Source organism: Pichia kudriavzevii, chromosome 3, assembly GCF_003054445.1.
Source record: "Pichia kudriavzevii chromosome 3, complete sequence".
Taxonomy (NCBI): Eukaryota; Fungi; Ascomycota; class Pichiomycetes; order Pichiales; family Pichiaceae; genus Pichia; species Pichia kudriavzevii.
Window position 1 is genome coordinate 2,132,704 of NC_042508.1, and position 20,345 is coordinate 2,153,048.

At 37.8% G+C, this 20,345-nt stretch overlaps 10 protein-coding genes and 1 non-coding gene across 11 annotated transcripts; 6 read left to right on the forward strand and 5 right to left on the reverse strand.

Annotated features, from left to right (window-relative positions):
- Positions 1–149: 149 nt before the first annotated feature.
- C5L36_0C09790 (uncharacterized protein) lies at positions 150–647 on the forward strand (the record flags this gene model as incomplete). The annotated part of the gene is made up of 1 exon (XM_029466689.1): positions 150–647. One exon carries the CDS (start codon positions 150–152, stop codon positions 645–647), a length of 498 nt encoding a protein of 165 aa, XP_029322549.1.
- A 510-nt stretch (positions 648–1,157) lies between these two features.
- Positions 1,158–2,351, forward strand: C5L36_0C09800 (uncharacterized protein; the record flags this gene model as incomplete). The annotated part of the gene is made up of 1 exon (XM_029466690.1): positions 1,158–2,351. One exon carries the CDS (start codon positions 1,158–1,160, stop codon positions 2,349–2,351), a length of 1,194 nt encoding a protein of 397 aa, XP_029322550.1.
- A 90-nt stretch (positions 2,352–2,441) lies between these two features.
- Positions 2,442–6,713, reverse strand: C5L36_0C09810 (uncharacterized protein; the record flags this gene model as incomplete). Its single annotated transcript, XM_029466691.1, has 1 exon — positions 2,442–6,713. One exon carries the CDS (start codon positions 6,711–6,713, stop codon positions 2,442–2,444), a length of 4,272 nt encoding a protein of 1,423 aa, XP_029322551.1.
- Positions 6,714–7,107: 394 nt separating this feature from the next.
- C5L36_0C09820 (uncharacterized protein) lies at positions 7,108–9,711 on the forward strand (the record flags this gene model as incomplete). Its single annotated transcript, XM_029466692.1, has 1 exon — positions 7,108–9,711. The coding sequence occupies one exon, from the start codon at positions 7,108–7,110 to the stop codon at positions 9,709–9,711; it is 2,604 nt and encodes an 867-aa protein (XP_029322552.1).
- Positions 9,712–10,033: 322 nt separating this feature from the next.
- C5L36_0C09830 (uncharacterized protein) lies at positions 10,034–10,445 on the forward strand (the record flags this gene model as incomplete). Its single annotated transcript, XM_029466693.1, has 2 exons — positions 10,034–10,103; positions 10,330–10,445. 2 exons carry the CDS (start codon positions 10,034–10,036, stop codon positions 10,443–10,445), a joined length of 186 nt encoding a protein of 61 aa, XP_029322553.1.
- Positions 10,446–10,694: 249 nt separating this feature from the next.
- C5L36_0C09840 (uncharacterized protein) lies at positions 10,695–12,458 on the reverse strand (the record flags this gene model as incomplete). The annotated part of the gene is made up of 1 exon (XM_029466694.1): positions 10,695–12,458. The coding sequence occupies one exon, from the start codon at positions 12,456–12,458 to the stop codon at positions 10,695–10,697; it is 1,764 nt and encodes a 587-aa protein (XP_029322554.1).
- Positions 12,459–12,901: 443 nt separating this feature from the next.
- Positions 12,902–15,364, forward strand: C5L36_0C09850 (uncharacterized protein; the record flags this gene model as incomplete). Its single annotated transcript, XM_029466695.1, has 1 exon — positions 12,902–15,364. One exon carries the CDS (start codon positions 12,902–12,904, stop codon positions 15,362–15,364), a length of 2,463 nt encoding a protein of 820 aa, XP_029322555.1.
- A 126-nt stretch (positions 15,365–15,490) lies between these two features.
- On the reverse strand, positions 15,491–16,648 carry C5L36_0C09860 (uncharacterized protein; the record flags this gene model as incomplete). Its single annotated transcript, XM_029466696.1, has 1 exon — positions 15,491–16,648. The coding sequence occupies one exon, from the start codon at positions 16,646–16,648 to the stop codon at positions 15,491–15,493; it is 1,158 nt and encodes a 385-aa protein (XP_029322556.1).
- A 199-nt stretch (positions 16,649–16,847) lies between these two features.
- Positions 16,848–17,987, reverse strand: C5L36_0C09870 (uncharacterized protein; the record flags this gene model as incomplete). The annotated part of the gene is made up of 1 exon (XM_029466697.1): positions 16,848–17,987. One exon carries the CDS (start codon positions 17,985–17,987, stop codon positions 16,848–16,850), a length of 1,140 nt encoding a protein of 379 aa, XP_029322557.1.
- Positions 17,988–18,229: 242 nt separating this feature from the next.
- Positions 18,230–19,714, forward strand: C5L36_0C09880 (uncharacterized protein; the record flags this gene model as incomplete). Its single annotated transcript, XM_029466698.1, has 1 exon — positions 18,230–19,714. One exon carries the CDS (start codon positions 18,230–18,232, stop codon positions 19,712–19,714), a length of 1,485 nt encoding a protein of 494 aa, XP_029322558.1.
- Positions 19,715–19,914: 200 nt separating this feature from the next.
- On the reverse strand, positions 19,915–19,986 carry C5L36_0Ctrna4D. Its single transcript has one exon. It is a non-coding gene; the product is annotated as a tRNA-Asp (tRNA).
- Positions 19,987–20,345: the final 359 nt, after the last annotated feature.

Consider the following 20,345-nt stretch of genomic DNA (forward strand, 5'->3'; position numbering starts at 1 on the left):
CGAATAGTTAATATATAGAATTTTGTAATTAAATAACTGAGAGAATAACTGAGTAAGTGTGTCATTGGGTGAATGAAGGATTAGAAACATTGGTTTAGGTATACCCAAGGTTGACATACACGTTTATCTGAAACAAATACCATCCAAACATGCTTAGAATTACCAACAGCTCCTGGGCAGCGTTTGCCAGATCCGGTGTCATTAGACCAACTCTTCATGCGAGATCCATCGTCACTGTTAAGACCACCGATGCAGAGGAACAGTCCATCCTTATTGCGCAAAGAAAGAACAGACCAGTGTCTCCACATTTGGAAATTTACCAAAAGCAGCTTACTGCTGTTCTTTCTGCATTACACAGAATCACCGGTGTTGGTCTAGCTGCCGGTTTCTATGCAGTCACTGTCTCTTATGCAGCGGGTGTCGTTGATTCCGCTTCCCTTGTTGAATTATACCAATCCATTCCATCTGTTGGCCAATGGGCTTTAAAAGGTCTTGCGTCTTTCCCATTTGCATTTCATGCCTGGAACGGTGTCAGACACTTGATCTGGGACGCTGGTTGTGAAGCTAACATCAAAGGTGTCTACAGAACCGGTTATGCCGTCTTGGGTTTGTCTGCAGTTTGCGGTCTGGCTCTTCTGCTCGCATAAGTTAACGAATAAATATATATATATATATATATATATATATTATGTTATATATGGTTTTCTTTATAATACCTACTTGTTTGTCATTCTATTCATTATTTACTTTAACGATTGAACTATTAATTGGATGCTGATAGCATAAATATTTGAGCTCTTGATAGCACCATCCAACCCTGATATTGCAAAGAGTGCTCACTACTCGTTTACAAACGTCAACCAAATGAACTAGAGAGAGTAAAAGAAAGTCAAACTCCACCACACAGGAAACTCTGCGGCAATTTTGCAGCATCGGGAGCTCTGTGGCTATTTTTTTGTTTTATCCAGGCGAGAAGGGTCAAGCCGCATGTCTCCTTAGACAATCATCCTCAGAATGGAAAAAATGAGAACAATCGATAATATGTCCATCCTTGGGTGTCACTCATCTTATTTCCAAGAATAGCACAACTTTGCCTACAGAGATTGCATATTTTATCCTTTTTGAATAACAAGCTAGATCGATAGTAGAATAGCAGCATGGGATTCTTGGGAAAGAAATGGAAGGAATTGGTTTACACCCTGACCTCAAATGATAGATATGCCGGTTATCACACATCCAAGGCAGTGAACTCATTGACTGAATATGACTCTGAAGGGGAAGAAGCTAATGATGCCAAGGAGATACAGGACAATATACCGGTTACAGCAGATGAAAAACAACAGGCACAACTTGTTTTGGATGCCTGGCACATTATTGAAGATGTTATTAATTTAGACATGAATAATCCCGACCCAAATAACAACCATTTTACTTTAAACTCTAAAAATAGCCAAAATTATGACTATAACTATGATATGGATTTCAATTTGGACTTGGAGGAGATTCCTGATGCCGAAGATTTTATGAATTCTCTGTCAAGTCCTTGCACTTTCAAAGATTTACAAGTTGCACAGAAACACCTTGGTGTCAAGTTCCCATATCCCGTGATCAAATATTTCCAAACCCATGACGGTCAGGAAGTTGCGCCATCATCGACAAAGAAGCTGGGCCTCATGTACGGCCTACAGTTGCTCAGCTTGGCAGAAGTCATAACTATGACTAACTACTGGAGGAAAGTGGCACGCAAAGAGGAAAACTCAAAGGCAAGATTAAAAGCTAAAGCAGACTCTATTTCAAATGACAGCAAAGAACGTCCAGGTTCAGACGATATTATAAATCCTCAAGATGACGCTATAATTAACAATGATCCGAATTTTAAGATAGCTGCCAAAATTAACGAAATCACTGAAAACGATTTGAAGAATTACCCTGATTTAATGAGAAATATGTCAACACATTCGAAAACTGACTACTTAAAGAAACTACCAAACCAAAAATCATTCCCAGCAAATAAAGTTAAACTCCAATATGCTAGCGCAAATTGGATACCTCTTGTTACTGACAACGCGGGTAATCATATAGCCATTGATTTAGATCCAGATGTGGACGGGATGGTGGGGCAAGTGATAATATTTGGTAGAGATTACGATACCAAATATGTAGTTGCAGATAACTGGGGACAATTTATGAGCAAATTTGCTTTGGACTTTGAAGATCCAAGTAACTGTAAATTAGATTACGATCCAGATCTGGGTCAATTCAATTTGGTCTATCTTGACCAAAGTGGGAATGTAGTAGATGGTGGTTACCTTGAAGTGCTCACTAGACGTGTAAAGGGTGAAAGGCTATAAGTTTTCACCAAATGTATATGTATAAATACACTTTCTATGTTTTCTTTAATATAATATACGCTATGGCCTAGTATCTAACCATTTCTATTATTATACATATTCTTCATCTTCAGATAACTCAATCACAGATGCTTCTCCGTCACTTTCAAGAGTGTATGATTTTACAGGAGTCCTGTTTCTTCTATTCCTGGTTGCTCTAGGTGCAACAACAACCTCTTCACCGTCATTACTGTCTGACATGCTAAACTCAGCCGATCCATCGCTTTCATCATCGCTTATATCACTTTCTACTATTTTGGCCGTTTTCTTCTTCCTAGGCGCTTCTTTTGATTTAACAGGTGTCTTTGAAGCAGCTTTGGTTTGGGACTTCTCGGAGTTTAAAGGCAAAGAAGAAGCTGATGAAGATGTGGCAACGGTAGAAGTAGGCGTGTCCGTCACCTTTTTAAAATTCTCAAATATGGAATCAAAATCATTTATATCCTCTGATTTCTTGACACTATCAGTGACAGGTGGTGGTGCTTCAGCAGTTTTCGCCTTCTTTTTTGCCGGGCCATTGTTAACACTTTCTTTCTTTACCGTAGCTTTTTTTATAGCTGTTTCCCTCTTTTTAGCTGGAGCCCTCCTCTTTCTCTTCGTGGATCCATTGTCGTTACCAGTAACTGAGGACACTTTCCTCTCCTCGTCCTCGATTAAAAACTTTTCCCATTCGGCCAAAAATTCATCAATATCTTCATTCCATAAATCTTTTGGCGATTTTTGTAGAAGAGTGTTCAACAGTTCTTCTTTTTCACCTCTAACCTTCAAAAGAGCTTCATACCTTTCCTTGGTTAAAGACCAAATTGGCATACCGAGTAAGTAATCGTATAGCATCGAGCTTGTTTTTTTGTTAGACACAATTAATCCCGTTTCTGTTGTATCTGCGGTAGCTGAAGGATCTACTAATGGTGCAGCTACTTCATCATCATTCTCTTCTTCTTCCTCGTCTTTGATGCTAGAGAACTTCATTTGAATTGGTTCATTCTTTTTATCGAAGCCTGGAAAATCTAAGTTTCTCAATTCTTCGATTAAAACTGTCTTCTTCTTATTACCAACAACTAGTTCACCGTCAATAATCAACTTGACAAACTTAGCCTGGGCACTGATTTTTTCTAGCTGGTTAGAGTATTCCTTTACCAAATAGTTCTTTCTTTTTTGATAATATTCTAACCGGACATAGTAGAAATCTCTGATGATTTCATTTGCATGGCTATACCTTTTGATTTTGCCACTTGGATCAAACGCAACCATATTGGAACTACTAACAGTATTGGTTAACTTAAATCTCTCCACAAGACCAATTCTTCTAGTCTTTTCCATTTCTTCATCAGACAGCTTTACAATAAACCTAACGCCAACACCATGTTCTTCTTCCATGTCCTTAATCCAAGGCTTTTGTTTATCGTTACCAGCAAGGGCATTCAATAGAAATTCTTTCATCGTGATGGTCCACATCCTAGCAGGCAATTCACTGATCGCAAGAGTGTTATCGTCAAGCTCTTCAATTATACCTTCCAATCTCCATCTGTCTTTACTAGGCTCGTGTATAATTGCACCGGTCCATCCTTTAAACCATGGAGTCATTTCTTTCATCTCTTTTCCGTCCATCAATAGCCTTATGTTTTCAATTATATCTCTTGGATTAAATGGAGGGATCGATGTACTCCAACCAGAACCGATACCTTCACACCCATTTACCAATAACATTGGTAAAACCGGCGTGTACCATTCAGGTTCAACAGTTTGTTCATCATCTTGAACGTAGGTCAACAATGGATTGTCCAAAGGATTGAAAATTTTCCTAGTGATGGCAGATAACTCCGTAAAAATATATCTTGCTGCTGCTGCATCTTTACCACCAGCCGCTCTAGAACCAAAACCACCATGTGGAACCAATAAATTAATATTATTAGAACCAACAAAATCCTGTGCTAAACCAATAATCGATTGCATTAGGGATGCATCACCGTGATGGTATCCAGTATGTTCGGCAATGTAACCTTCTAATTGCGAGACTTTAATTTCGTCCCTCAAGTTACGTTTATAGCATGCATAGAGAATCTTTCTTTGAACTGGCTTGAACCCATCCATAACAGAAGCAATGGATCTGACGTTATCAGCCATAGAGAAGAGGATTAATTCTTTATTAATGAATTCTGAAATCGGAATGTCGCTTAAGGTTGAGTCTAAGTAAGTGCCTGGTTGGTAATTTCTTAACCATTCTTTACGGTCATCAGCTTTCTTCTTCGAAAAGGCCAAATCAATGCTTGATTTATCTTCATCTCTTAAAGCATCAAATCTCTTCAAATGTTTGTCCAATTGAGTAAAATATTCTCTCATTTCTTGTGCTGAAGAGGTACCTAAACCCTTGTAATACTTCTGTTTATAAGAGCAAGTGGATCCCTCGGTTTCCCTCCACTGCTCATATTCTGGCATTGAGTAAAATGGAATGGTTTTCCGCCTATTAGGTCCACTCATAATTGTAATCTTCACAATCGGTGTAATAAATTCAATCAGAAAATTAGGAATCTCCAAAAGGCCCGGAAACGATGCCTCTAAAAAGTTAATCAATAGGCCCTTAATATGGGAGCCATCATGATCTTGATCGGCCATAATCATAATTCTGCCGTATCTCAAACTCTTTATATCATCAGGGCCATAATGTTTCTTATGTTGTAAACCCATAATTTGTTTGATAGCCTGAATGGCACCATTCTTCATAATCTGGTCAGTACTTGCTTCCCTGACGTTTAGAACTTTACCTCTCAAGGGGAAACATCCATAATAGTTTCTGCCAACAACAGCAAGGCCTTGAACCGCCAAAGACTTTGCAGAGTCACCTTCGGTCAAGATCAAAGTACATTTATAACCTTCTCTAGTACCAGCTTTGTTTGCATCCTCTAATTTTGGGTAACCAGTAATTCTGCTCTTCTTTGCGCCGTCTGTTTTCTTGAGGGCCTTATCAGCATTAGCCTGAACGATATCCAACACTTCATCAATTATACCGGTATTTAAAATTTTTTTAATAAATTTCTCTGGCAATTCCAATCGTTTACCACCAAACTTTGAAGGCTGTGTAGTTAGATATTCCTTTGTCTGAGAAGTGAACGCTGGATTCTCAACCAAACAGTTAATGAACAAAAACATTTTCGATTTGATTTGGAATGGCTTAATAATAGCTTTTTTATTCTTCTTTTTGATTTGTTCGGTAATTTTACCACACAGCATATTTGCAACATAATCGACATGTGTACCCCCAAGAGTTGTTGCAATGGAGTTGACAAAGGAAACTTGATTAAATGATCCATCCGAAATGCAGAATGCAATTTCCCATCTATCATTAATGATCTCGTGAACAATCGTTGGCAGATTTTCGTTCAAACTTGGTTCAGGAGTTGAGGAAGTTTCTGTATTCGCTTCTGACTCGCCATTCAAAGGTGTTCCGTCTTCGGTTTCAATTTTAACTGGTATGTGGGGACGTTCTTCCTTAGATTTGTTGATTGCTTTGACATATAATTCAACATATTGTTTAAAATTGTTGATTTTCAACAGTTCACCATTTAAAGTGACCCGGATACCTCTAACTGAACCACACAAATCATATACTCTTCTTTTGAAAACACCTAGAATATCGTGATCTAACTTTTCCATGCCAAACTTGGATAAGTCGGGTTTGAAAATAATTTCGGTGAATTCGTTCTTCTTTTTGAAGTTCAAAATCTTAGGTTTCCCCACTTCAGACATGTTATTTCTCCAAACTTGTGTGTATTCTTTACCGTGGCTCATATCTGCGGTGTGGACGGTAAATTCTGTCGAAAAGATGTTACAAAGTTTAGCGCCATAACCGTTTCTTCCACCAGTGACTTTCTTTTGATCGTCGTCATAATTGGATGAGGTCAAAAGGTTACCAAAAATCAACTCTGGAATATAAATGTTCTCCTTATCGTGGATTTCAATTGGGATACCTTTACCATCGTTTTTCACAGAGATAACGTTTTCTTCCTCGTTAATAATCACATCTATCCGTTTCATCGAGGGATCTCTAATCTTGTTATCGGCGGCATTAACAAGGATTTCATCAAAAATTTTGAACAAACCTGGAACTATTGAAACTGTCTTTTTCTCCATACATTTCAAATCTTCGTTGTAAACCCACTGTTCAGATGTGTGCCTTTCTACAGAGCCTATATAGGTATCAGGTCTTTTCAAGATATGCTCTAATTGTGATAGTTTTTGGTATTGGTCAGAAGCAGAGACTTTTTTTTTCGAAGTAGCAGATCTTGCTTTTTTGGTGACTGGCTCCTCGTCTGAATAGTCACTACTCATTCTCTGTCTGCGTTATTGAAGACTTTCCTAAAAGTTTCGGGATACAATATCTAATATGATATGCTGTTTCACGGCGTTTCAGGGTAGAAAACTTTCAAAAACAACAAGGAAACACGTAAAATAGCTGAGCGTGTTGAGATCAAAAACAACCGAAACTTTCAAAAAAATCTAAACAAAACACGATAGTCACCACAAAACCGAGGAAAATGCGAAAATGCGAATATTGGCATTTTGAGGGCCTTTTTCCTTGAACTTTAATCCTGTACATTCGGTATATCTGAACCATCGAAAGCCTACCCTATTTTTCGATATTGGGCAAACAACTTAGAGCACCTTTTTTCAAGTATAAGATAGCTGGTTTTGAAGACTGTGGATACTTGTGAGCACTTTAACTATGCATAACGCTTCGGGGGATCAACCGTCTCACATATCTGTGAACAAAGATTCCGCTGATAGTGATTCAAAGACCGGTGAAGATAGAGATAATTTGGAAGCGAAGATAATTGATGATAAACCCACTGTTAACACCAATAATATACCCCATTTAAATGTCGACGAAGGGAAAGCAAACACAGCTGCCACAACAACAAATGCCGAATCTTTAAATCCTGTGGAACCACATATAAATTCGACACCAATACCTTCACACAATAACCATTTTACAAGTAAGGCTAAGATTGGGCATTCTATGCCCAAACACATCAATACACCAAACGGTACAATTTTATTAAATACCAAAAAAGCCACAAAGCCAGCTGTACCGTCTTCGAAAACTATAATGGCGAAATCTAACCGTTTGTCACAAGAACATCAACACTCTCAAAAGCAACCGACACAACGTGGCAATTTAAACAATCAACAAAACAAAGAGAAACTAAGTCAATGTGAGAAACCTATTATCAGTGTTGATGGAAATGTTAAACCAGGTATCACCAATCAAAAAGTGGATTCTTCTGCACCTCCTGTAAAGCAACCAAAACTGCAACCAGTGCCTATCCAACCAAACCCAAATACCGGCATGCATTTTCACCCAATTGCTATAAAGCCAAAGATTGCTATAGCATCCAAGCTCAAATCAAAATCGATTTCTCGGCTGAATTCAATAGTACCCGGCACTCCGTCACCTATTAAACATAATAAAGGAAGCACGATAACTCTAACAACTTCTAAAAACTGGGTTCTTCCCCCACGTCCTAAAACCAAAAAAACTTCGAAAAAGAAAGACACTAAACTTAGCAAATGTGGAAACAATGCTTTGCAATCGCCAGCTACATTGTCACCTTCTTCGGTCACTGCTCATACTTCAAGATCTGACTCTCCTTTAACAACCACTGATCCAAAATTGGGCCAAAATGAATCAAAAAATAAAGAGAAGTGTGTTCCTAAAGCCAAACCCCTATGTAGTGGCTGCAAAACTTGCTCTTCCCCTGGGATAAGGAGCTTGCATCTTGATCAAGTAACAGGTACGGTATCGATTAATGCGCAAATACATTCCAACATCAATCTAAACACGGATATTCAAAAAGACTTGGACGTTCAGCTACAGCAAGTTTCTAGAGAAAATGAAAATTTGAAAAAGATCCTGCTGAAACTAAATAAAGAAATAAACAACTTAAAATTGATAAAAGACAAGGACGAGTCTATAAAAAAGAGCAAATTGAACAAGAAGGAAACCTCCAAGCCAGGTAACCACAACCAAAAAGTTCCTCCGAGACCCACTTCGGTCGTATCCATGTCAAGAGAGTCCACAAGTACTAACGATAGTACTGTTGCACTCGCTTCTCAATCCAAAATTCATATCCCTAAGGCGGGTCTACCTCTGGTTGAAAATGAAAACGATGTTTTTACAACTCATTTAAAGGCTGAAGCTATTACTATTGATCCAATTAATCTCTCATACAACATTGACTCTAAAAGACAAAAAACTGATTTTTCTAGTGAGCCCGTTAAAATTTTTGGAACTAACGTAGACAAAAAAACCCATCGCTCCAAGATGAATCCCAGTTCACCTAAAACATCATCAAACTTGAAAATGGATGGTGATAATGTATCCCGAGCCTCAAAATCTGCACCGGAGAAGAAATATCACTCATGTGGGATATGTGAAATTGGAAAAAAGTGTATTTGTTTTGAGAAAGGTTCGAGTTCTATCGTTAGTACCATTGCACAAGTTCTTTCAAAAGGAGGAGCCAATTTGCTTGGTCTAGGCAATCCAAAAGCAAATCCCTCAATAATGACAGATACATCAGGAAACAGAATGGGGCTGAACACTCTCACTGCTACACTAAAACGCGAAGAAATAGTAAAGAGATTAAAGCAAGAAGACAAAGCTGTTTTAAGTGACATCCTTGAAACCCACCGAGAAAAACTTGATAGTGAGTCGCCTGAAAAAGTAAATATTGATATGGCAATCAGCGAACTTAAAGGACAGCATGATATACAACTAGATGAGAATATATGCGGAATAAAATTCAACAGTGGCAATGATATGAGTAAGCACATCACCGGAGGTGTTTTGACGCAAAATAATACACAACCTTCTGAAGATGATGTCATGTTACTGGAGATGATTGACGCACAACTATCACTAGATCCTACTCCATTAGTGAATCCATCTTTAATGAAAGATTCAGGAGGCAATAAGGTATCTAAGTCTAAACTGGATAGCAAATCCTCCCAAGCTAGTCTCAACAATAACTTAACTATATTCAATAGAAATTTGGTTAATTTGGACTCCTTTGGTGGCTCTGATCTCTTGATCTATGATGATGGAAAAAGTAATGCACAAGATTTTGCTATGGATATTGATGCCACAGAAAAAGATATAGATACGAACAAATACTACGACGATAACGATGATAAAAAACCTCTACTATTTGGACACGCAATGACCACCTCTGAGTCTGTGATACAGACGGCAGCAAATAGCGCCCATGAAGACATTGATCGTCTTTTGGCAGAACCGATGATGAATGGTGATGACTTTCTTATGTACTAGTGACGCAGGTAAAAATATATAGAGACCAACCGATATATCCATATATTAGGCATGACTTAATGAATTAATTTATATTTGTACATGGTGGTTGGTGAATACTCAACGGAGCGGCCAAAATCATGACAGCACGTGACTATAATCTTTTTTAGAGCGTTTACCTCCGTGCACCCTATTTTGGTTAAGCAGCCCGTATTATTTGCCCAGCTGCGAACTTCCTTTCGCTTTAGAGATTGAGAAATGAAATGTTCACCTTCAAACATGTCCGTTAAGAACCATCTAAGTTGCTGTTAGAAACAATTAGACAAACCTATAATCAGCCAAAATGCAGTTCATGGGTGTTAAAGCATACAAGTTCCCTCTTGTCAAATTCTACTGGCCTTTCTTTGTTGGTTGTATGTATTTTTAAAATGATGAATTTGGATTCTTTTGCAGCGTTCCAATAGTATCAAACTAAGGATCCTACAATACAACTATATACCTACCAAAATGAACTCACTATGAATCACCCTTTGATACGTTGCCATGAAATCTCCATCTGTTTATTAGCTCTGTATGCAGCAAGTTGTGATTTATGAATAAATTACTAACACCATCTCCCCCGTTAATTGAATCTTACAGTCGGTATCACTACTGTCTTGATCTCCAAGGCACAAACTGCTCTTTCCAACACTGAAGAGTTCATCAATGATCCAAGACATCCAAGATTTGCAAGTGGTGACGTTGACCACAAATAAATTATTTGCTAGACTTATATGTCATTCGTTGTGAGTACTACGTCTATATTCATTATTATTATTTATAACTCTATTTATTATTTTGTTGTTTAACGAAATCGAAAAGAAATTCATGAAAATAAATGTTCTCCGTTTCTCAGGTGACCTTTGTTTGACAAGAATGTATCGTAATGCGCTTTTCTATTGGTGTGTTATAAAAGAGTTATAAAAGAGTTGAATCATTGATGATAGATACAATTACTATATGCTTCATATTTCATGTTGCTCTTGAGCTGCATCTAATGCCTCCTTCAAGGTCTTCAGTAAATCCTCTGTCTTCTCCATACCAATACTTAATCTGACGAGATTTGGATCAACTCCCCACTTAGCGACCTCGTCTAACTCATTGTAATGAGCTAAGATTGAATATGGGCAAACAAGTGTAAAATTGGTACCTAAAGATGGCCCCTTTGATAGCTGAACCGTATTGTAAAAACAAATGGCATCCATTTCGTCTTTGAAGACAACCGATAGTAATGCACCATAACCACCATGCTCACGTTTAACTTGGTCATAATGAGCTTTGCTTGCGGGAGATGTGACGCTAGGGTAGAAAATCTTCTCGATTAGAGGAGATTCTTGGAATAACTTCAGAACTTGCTCAGCATTTTCATTCATTTTCTTAGAACGCTCCTCAAAGTCACGAGAGTTTCTCTCAAGATAAATTGCATCTTGATCCCAGAAGAAATCCTCATAATCATCATTCATGAACTCCTTCAATTTATCATAATTCTTACCTTTTTTATTAAGCACTAGGCAACCTGCCATAACATTGGAATCACCCGAAAAAATTTTTGTCAATGACGAAACAACAATATCACAATATGGGATCACATTGACATTGGACGAGTTACCAACAGTATCATCTACAACAACAGAAAACCCAAATTTGTCACTCAACTTTTTGATTCTGATAATATCTGGTGTTTTGAGAAGAGGATTAGATGGGAATTCACAAAATAAAGACAAAATTCTTTCGCCTGATTCTAATCGTAGTTCAAGGTCGTCCAAGGATTCATCATCTCCAAAACCATAAAAATGAACCCCAGCACCCCATTTTCTTAAAATGTTTAAAGTATCAACATATGGAAAACCAAAACATACAGATTTGAGGGTGTTAGAATCTTTTTCATCATTAAAACCTAAAATTGCACGGTGTGCATTGAAGATGGCTGCCATACCTGATGGATATAAATAAACATTTTCAGAATCTGAATATGAGTGATCATATTCTGATGCTAGTCTTTGTAACAATATTTTCTTTGCATCTTTTGCAAACCTTAGATCTAAATTCCGACCAAATCTCTCCTCAATAAAGGTAGCACTTTCTTGCTTTATATTTGACCTACTAATGTTAATAGACGATCTTGAGGATCTGGATGATCTTGAAGGCCGTGGAGAATGCGACGATGATGAGGCGGTTGATGCGGAATCTCTCTTAGAGTTCATTTCTGCAGCCAACTTATCCTTCATCTCAGAGAGAAAGTATTCAGCCAACCTAGACGAAATACCCTCACCACTATGTTGCCAGTATTGTTTGGCTATTGGAAATAACTTGGAATGAAAAAACACAAATGCAAGATTTGCTTCTACTTTGGTGGAAGTTTCTTCAGCATTGGCCGGAGGGGGTGAAGAAAGTTGCAAAATTCTAACAACAGCCTTCACGGGAGGATTTAACGCAGCCGCCTTTTCCTTGATGAAGGCCCTGCAACGTTTAGCAATATTATAAGTAGGGAAAATCATACATCTTTCATCGTCCCTGCCGTATGAACCTTCGACCAATTTTGCTAGTTGTTGGATATCGTTGTGGATGAAAAAACGTGGATAGCCAGAGTTCATCTTTTGAACAACCCAATCTTTACCTTCTTCATATCCTACCGTTGCTTCCCACGTGGGCAAAGTAACAGAAACAGCATGATCGGTATTGTTTGGAATGGGAGCACCTATGTTTTGAGATGGTGGATTCACAGGCATCTTCCGTAGAGTGGTCAAGTACTTTTGATTGAGTTTTTCCGGTTTGCTAAAATTCAAAAAAAATGGCAAGCAACCTTTTTTCCCTTTAAACTAAACACCCTCTGGAATGAGCAAATGTTTACCAAAATATACGAAACAAGTTGAATCTTTAGGGATTCAATAGAGGTGCTGTGCAGACAAAGATGTTTCTGAAAAAAAAAAAAAAAAAAAAGGAAGATGATTCATTTTATTCAAATTATAATCTCAAGATCTGTTGCGCCGGCATGAGCGACAAAGAACGAAGAATTATCAAAAAAGCGCATAACCCATTTGGACAGATCACCAGAGCGTCTTATGGGGGGACTCGAGCCTTCATAATACTCGGCTTAGGTGACCCTTCACATTATCGGCCAACGTGGGTAACCGCTTTATTTGAATAGACTCACCACTACAATACCTTTATTATGGCTTCCTTGCGCCCGAAAACAAAGTTAAAACCTAAATCTAAATATAACAACGGCCTACCTCAGTTTTACTCATATAAAGACAAAGCTATCACAAACGATTATTCATCACACCAATATATTCGGTTGGCCTTTAATTTGTACCACAGATACAGTATGTTGGTTAAATTGTTTTTCATCTCTTTAGCAATATACTTTACTTATGACTGGGCATTCAGCTCGTCGCCTGAATCCGGTAAGAAGCTAACAAGCGAAGAATTGTGGGCATCACGTAAACTGGAAGTCAAGAATACTTTTCTGCAAAGCTGGAATGACTATGTCAAGCATGGATGGGGATATGATATTTACGCTCCAGTCAAACAGACTGGTAAAAATATGGTTTCAAAGCCGTTAGGGTGGATCATTGTGGATTCCCTTGATACATTGATGTTAATGGGTTGTGAAGAGGAGTTAGAAGATGCAAAAAATTGGGTTGATAAGGAACTTGATTATGATATCAATGCGGACGTTAATGTATTTGAAACTACTATTAGGATGCTGGGTGGGTTACTTTCAGCGCATTATCTATCGGATGATGATGATACAGTATTTCTAGAAAAGGCTGTTATTTTGGGTAATAAATTGGTGTCTGCTTTTGATACCCCTACAGGAATACCAGTTATGGAACTTAACCTGAAAAGCCAAAAGCCAGGGAAGCAAGGTTTTCCCGCTATGGGCGCATCGACCTCTGAAATCGCAACACTACAGTTGGAGTTTAAGTATTTATCGAATTTGACAGGTGAAGCTTATTTTTGGGACGCTGCAGAAAAGGTCATGGATATTTTGGATTCTAACCAGTACAAAGCGCCAGGAATACACAATGAATATGATGGGTTAGCACCCATCTATGTTAACCAGTTCAATGGAGAATTCAAAAAAGAACTGATTCGTTTAGGTTCACGTGGAGATTCCTACTATGAATATCTACTAAAACAATATCTACAGACAGATGAAAACAGATATTTAGAAATGTACGAGCACGCGTTCAAAGGCATTAAAAAGCATTTAATGAGAAGATCATATCCTAATAAGCTTGTTTATTTGGGTGAGTTGCCAAACGGAATTAACGGAGAACTTGACGATAAAATGGACCATCTAGTCTGTTTTATTGGTGGGTTGTTTGCACTTGGTGCTACTAGAGGTTTAACTGAAAGCAATGCAAAATCTCAGCCTTGGTGGAATGAGTTACAGCAAGAACAATTAGATCTGGGTAAGGAGCTCGCTAAAACATGTTACCATATGTACCACGATACGCCTGGCACTGGCCTGTCACCTGAGATTGTTGTTTTCTCACAAGGTGGCAAGAATGATCTTAATCCTGATCATAGAGGAACTACATGGAGCAGTGGTGGGGACTTCTATATCAAGCCAAACGATAAACATAATTTACAGAGACCGGAAACTGTTGAAACATTATATTACCTATATAAAATTACTGGTGATATCAAGTACCGTGAGTGGGGATGGGAAATATTTGAGAACTTTGTGACACATACCAGCATAAGTGATCCTAATGGCAAAAATGTAAGGTATACGACCTTGAAAGACTGCACTGTTTCCCCTTCAGTCAAAGCAGATAATATGGAATCATTTTGGTTAGCCGAAACTTTGAAATATTTGTACCTTCTGTTTGATGATGAAACAGGCACTACTTTAAAGGGTGAATTGAAGAACGGTAAACCAGATAAATGGGATATTAAAAACATGGTGTTCAATACAGAAGCACATCCATTGCCTAAATTTGATAGAAGTAAATTTGTAAAAGGTACCGGTGAAGCTGCAAAACTTCCAAATACATTTGTTAAAGATAATGAGGAAAGAATTAGAAAGGTAAATGAAGCTGCCGACGCGCTGAAAAGAAAGTTGGATGTTGAAGCTAATAAAAAAGCAAGTTTAGAGCATGAGGAAGCCTTTGCGGATGATAAAAAGGTGGAAGCAATCAGAGAGATGCGGATGAATGATGATGTTCACGAAGAATTCAATTCTGAGTATGTTGCATTTGAAGAAAAGCTAGAAGCGGGACCAAAAGATAGTTCTAAGAAAGAACAACCAGTGGAGGATGAGTTCTCTGTTGATGACATTGAAAAAAATCTGAATCAGAGGCACAGTGATAAGCAGGACACTATTTCGAATGGTAATTTGGCTAAAACAGAGAAGGAAAAAGGGGTGGAAGTCCCCGCAGAGAGGACAACGGCTTCGAAAGATGATATCTCAAAGCCTTTAAATGTACAAGCGGAAGAAGCCAAAATTGAATCTGACCTGAAATTAACTCAGAAGGACGAAAAGGAGGGTGTAAAACTTTTGGATAACGATGTTGCAAAGCCCTTGGATGAACAAGTTAAAGAAGTGTTGGCAGAAGCTGAGGAAAAGATGAAAGAATCAGCAGGTGGCGTTGGTGACACTGCCATTGGAAATCAGAATTAGGGAAGTATTCTTTGATTGGCAATGAGATTTCCAAATGTGGTCTCAGTATTAAAGCTAATGAAATCTTCGGTTACATAGAATTAATTTAAATAAATGACTATATCAAAATAAAATATAAATCATTTACTAATGTTGACAGATGCCCGCTTCACCATCATTATCCTCGGTCTTCACCTTCTTTGCCGATTTCATCATACTTGCAATATCTTTACTTGCAGCCTTCCGTTTGGTGTTCTGCTTTTTCTCAAACTTTTCAGCTTGTTCTTGGCGATTTTTCTGGCCTAACTGTTGTAGTTCTTCAAATCTATTAATATAATCCTGATCATCTTTAGACTTCCCCACTAACCATTCTAGCAGTTTGATTTCCTCCCCATATGAACTATCGTCTTTAGCATCAACAGGAGTCTCCAAAATCAGCGGAATGTTGTCCAAACGTTTATCACTTGATAATAATCTAAAACATTCTAGAGTTAAAAAACCCCATCCTAATTTTTGATGTAGATCTCGATTTGCACCAATTGGAGCCATTGAGTCATTTATATGAACAGAAGCCAAATGTTCCAGTCCAATTTTTTCCTCAAACTCATTCCAAAATTTGTTCCAGCCCTCTTCATTACTTAAATCGTAGCCAGCTGCAAAGGAGTGACAAGTATCAATGCAAATGCCGACACGGGATGGATCGTCCAGTAATTGAAACAGATCGTGGAAATCGTCAAGATTACCACATACGTAACTACCGTGTCCAGCCATATTTTCTACGACTATCCGGACAAATTCTGTTTCCTTAACTGCCTTATTTAATCCAGTCGCTAGTCTTCTTACAGCAGCGCTAGCCTCAACGCCATTTTCATCCTTGATCTTCGTAGTGCCTTCCCCCAAAGATGAGCCAGGATGGAAATTATACAATCCGATATCAAGTTGTTCACACCTTTTCAAATCATCAAGCAAGCAATCAAAAGACTTGGCTAATTTTTCCTCGTCTGGGTTGGCCATGTTGATAAAGTATGAGCCATGAGGAAGAACATCCGTTCGAGGATTATAGTTGTGTTGCCTGCACAAATCTTTGAACTTTTTAGCATCTTCGGGAGAAATTTGAGGTGATTCCCATCTTCTTGGAGATTTTAGAAACAAAGCAAACGAATTGCAACCTAATGCTGCAGCATTAGTAACGGCATTATAAACTCCCCCTCCCATACCAACATGGGCTCCAAATTTTTTTGGTGTATCGAGTAACCTTTCAAATGTGGGTTTTGCTACTTTAGCTTTCACTTTCCGTGGGGGCATTGCTGTTCGTACTGACTATGGGAAGGTATGCTAAAGGTATCGGGAACTTTTTTTTTTCATTGACACTCACATAGAACCGACAAAGTCCAACACGTATATTTCATGTCCTAAAAATCTAGGGGAAAAAAAGTTGAAGACGCGTTGATTTTATTGAATAGAATTGTCTGCGCCTGGTATCTCTCCAAGGTTGGGTCTAAACTCAGATTTCTATATCCATTTCTCCGTTCTTGAACCGTTGATAGAGTTTCTTTTCTAGTTTCATTTTACTTCCCTGAGAAAATTTATTCTCTAGGAACAATTTGAGTTTAGGTTCAATTTGGGGTTTTATGTCACCATCAAAGCCAATGAAATTGTAGACCGAATTAGAATCTCTGAAAGACAGTGTCTTGACTATTTGTGCATCATTTGTAATCTTAAAATAAATTTCAAACGAATCTAACAACTCAGTTTGGCCAGAGAGGCTGTCTATGATTATTTTCTCGTTTAAAGGAGGATACATTCCACAAATTGTAACTTCTTCATATTGGGTAGAAGGTATGTTGTTTTCCCTCCCTAGGACAGATGCCGTGAGTCCCCATTGATCATCGTTTGATTCTTGTTTTACCAAATTGGCCACAATATCTTGGACCAGATTACGTTCTGCTACGTTTCTCAAGTTGCTCCCACATGGATCATTGAGATGCCTAAGGTTCAAAGGATTGTGATACTGAGCTTGCGATTCAATAAAATCTGGTTGTGTTTGAAACTCATTCACAAAGGAATTTTGTGACGCTGCTACACCAATTTCATCAGCCATCTCCCAAATTCCATATTTATGATCCAGCTCTTCTCTCCATGAAGAGGGACAGTATTTTATTATGTTCTGGAGGACGCGTATTAACTTTGTATCCTTTCTATTAACACTGTTAATCACATCGGATTTCTTCATTACCTGGATATTACATTTGCCAAAATCAATGATATCCCTGTACCTCTTCATCCTACCGCTAACTTTTAAGAAAACTTTGGAAGAGTAAATGTTGTTCGGTGGATCCTTAGAAGCTACTGGCAACATCTCAGAGGAAAGAAACGCGTTAGCGTGACGCCTGCCTGTTTCGAAAAGAACAACTTTATCCAAGGGCAACTGTATTCCGTTTCGAAGCTTACAATCGTCAAAAAATACATGTGGGTGACCCCTATTATAATTAGTTGTGAAATCAGTACCATAAAACGTCACAAAAGTTTCAGACCTAAAGTTTATATGGTAGTTTAATAATAACAAATACATCACACAATCAGTGAATTTTCCTTCCTCTGGCAGTTCTCCTATTCTTATTTCTTCATTCAAATACACATTCATTCTTTTCTGATTGTATAAACCCTGAGGTCAGTAAAAAACCATCATAACCGTTACCACCACTTCAAGAATATCAAAAGTTAGTCGTGTATCCATTTGCTCGCCTTCATTGAATTTTCCTTTGATTTCCATTTTAATCTAATTGTTCTCAACTTTCTCAATGGATACACGTACATGGGCAACTACTCATATTTGAAACATTAGAGACATAATACCGCTGCTTGGATAAATAAATAATACCAAAAATGAGTAAAAATAACAAAAGGCAATTTAAACTACCAGGTTCAGTTTTAGCCAAAATACGAGCGCCAGATAGTGAGCAAGATACATCTAAAGAGCCGTTAACAGCTGTAGATTTTAATGAACAGGGAATGGTTTTCGAAGAATCAGGAGATAGATGGTTCAGTTCAGATTTATCGAAGGCATTGAGGTTTTATTATCGTGCTCACGAAAGCTACAAACAAGCGTTAAAATTGGACCCTCTTTTGAATGGGGCTTTATACAACTTACCACGATTAGAATTTGAAGTTTACAATAAATTTACAAAAGACGAATCAGTTATCTCGGATGACCTCATCAACTGTGCTGATGCTTTGAACAGTTGTGGACCAGAAGGCCTTTTCAAGGATATCCAATCTCTATGCAAAAGTTTTGAAGTATCGATAAACATCTTACACCAGGCTGGTAAGGCAGAATTCATCGAGTGGGCTTCCTATTTTAATATGGCGATGTGCTACTTCGAATACATTGAAAACATGGGAAATGATCCGTCTTGCTTACAAAACCTAGGTTTGAAAAATGAGTTGATCCTGACAGTACAAAGGTGTATTTCTCTATTCGACAAGGTGTTTTGTCATATGACCAATGTCTTGAATAACAATGCCATAGATGAAACTGTAAATTTGGAAGCGGCGGCTGTCGTTTGTACTGAAAGTTATCGTATGCTGGCTTCCGTATATGAAACTTTGTACAATGCGGACTTGGTCGCTGTGATGGATAGTATTACTAGTGACTTTATCACAAAGATTGACTCTTTCGCATCTACTTTGTCAATTGATATCATTCCCCCTGACACTTTAACTACTTTGAAAATAGCAAAATTGATGCTTAATGCTTCGAGACATCAAGAGTTTGGACAATTCTTGCAAGTTTGGTCTTCAGAAAATGAATTAAATGACATTCTAGAAAAACAATTATTAGAGGCGTCATCCATTCGATCTTTTCTGGAAAAATATGAAACAAATGATATCCAGATACCCTTGGAAATAAAATGGAGTGTTCTATCTGTAATGGCCAATCAATATCGAGTCATCAATAACAAATTAAGAGAGGAAATTACTCTGTTGGAGAACTCGAAGTCTTCTGAAAACGATGCTTTGAGCAGCAAGATCTCCTTGCTTTGCTCTGTTTTTATAGAAAGGGCAGATATTGATCTAGAGAGGTCATTGATGGAGACACCTGATGCAATGCAACATAAGAGTATATTGTTTAACAACTGTAAGAATTTCCTCAAAAATGCACTAATATTTTCTAAGAAATCAGGTGGATTAAGGGAATCGATTAGTGGCAAAAACATTCGAAAAAAAAAGCAAAGAGAAGCTTTGATGAGGTTGTGTTTGATTGAAGGAAAATCCCAAGACGAATGGAATCAAATTATCGGAGAGAAGTATTGGCCCGTTGAAATTGAAGCTATTGCAAATGTGGATGCTTACAAAAATTTCTTCAGCTAAACTTAGGATACACTCAGCTTTGTGAATATTATATAATAGAATCGTTTATAAACTTCCATACAATTAAATGACTTCACTATTAAAAAAAAAAGAAGCTTCTTTCAGTAGGATTGCATGGTTTCTCCTCAATGCCTAAGCTAGGAGATTGTTCACACTTTTCCAATTGGTAGTCATCATAAAAACTCCTATAAAAAGAGAATCTCCGAGACCGGGAATTGAACCCGGGTCTCCCGCGTGACAAGCGGAAATTCTAGCCACTAAACTATCTCGGATTTCTTGTTACTGTAACCGACTTGGAGTTAGCTGTCGAAATTATTTCCTATTTTGGGATGTTTCGACGGTTGAATCTTTTTAAGAATAAACATTAATCCTATCAATAGCTACAATATTGTATATAACATTGGTAATTATGATACATGTATTAGTAGGTACGCAATAGGTGTATAATCGTACGAGTAGACAATAAGCGTGGTGAAAATTAGTTGTAGTAGAACTAGTAAAAAATTTCTCTCTCTCTCCTTCTGCCGTTTTCATTCCTGATTATGAGCCATATTAGCTAGATCAATTCTTTATAACAGGATATTGTCTGTCTTTTATACTTCACGTCCACAACCAGGAATTACCTTTGTTA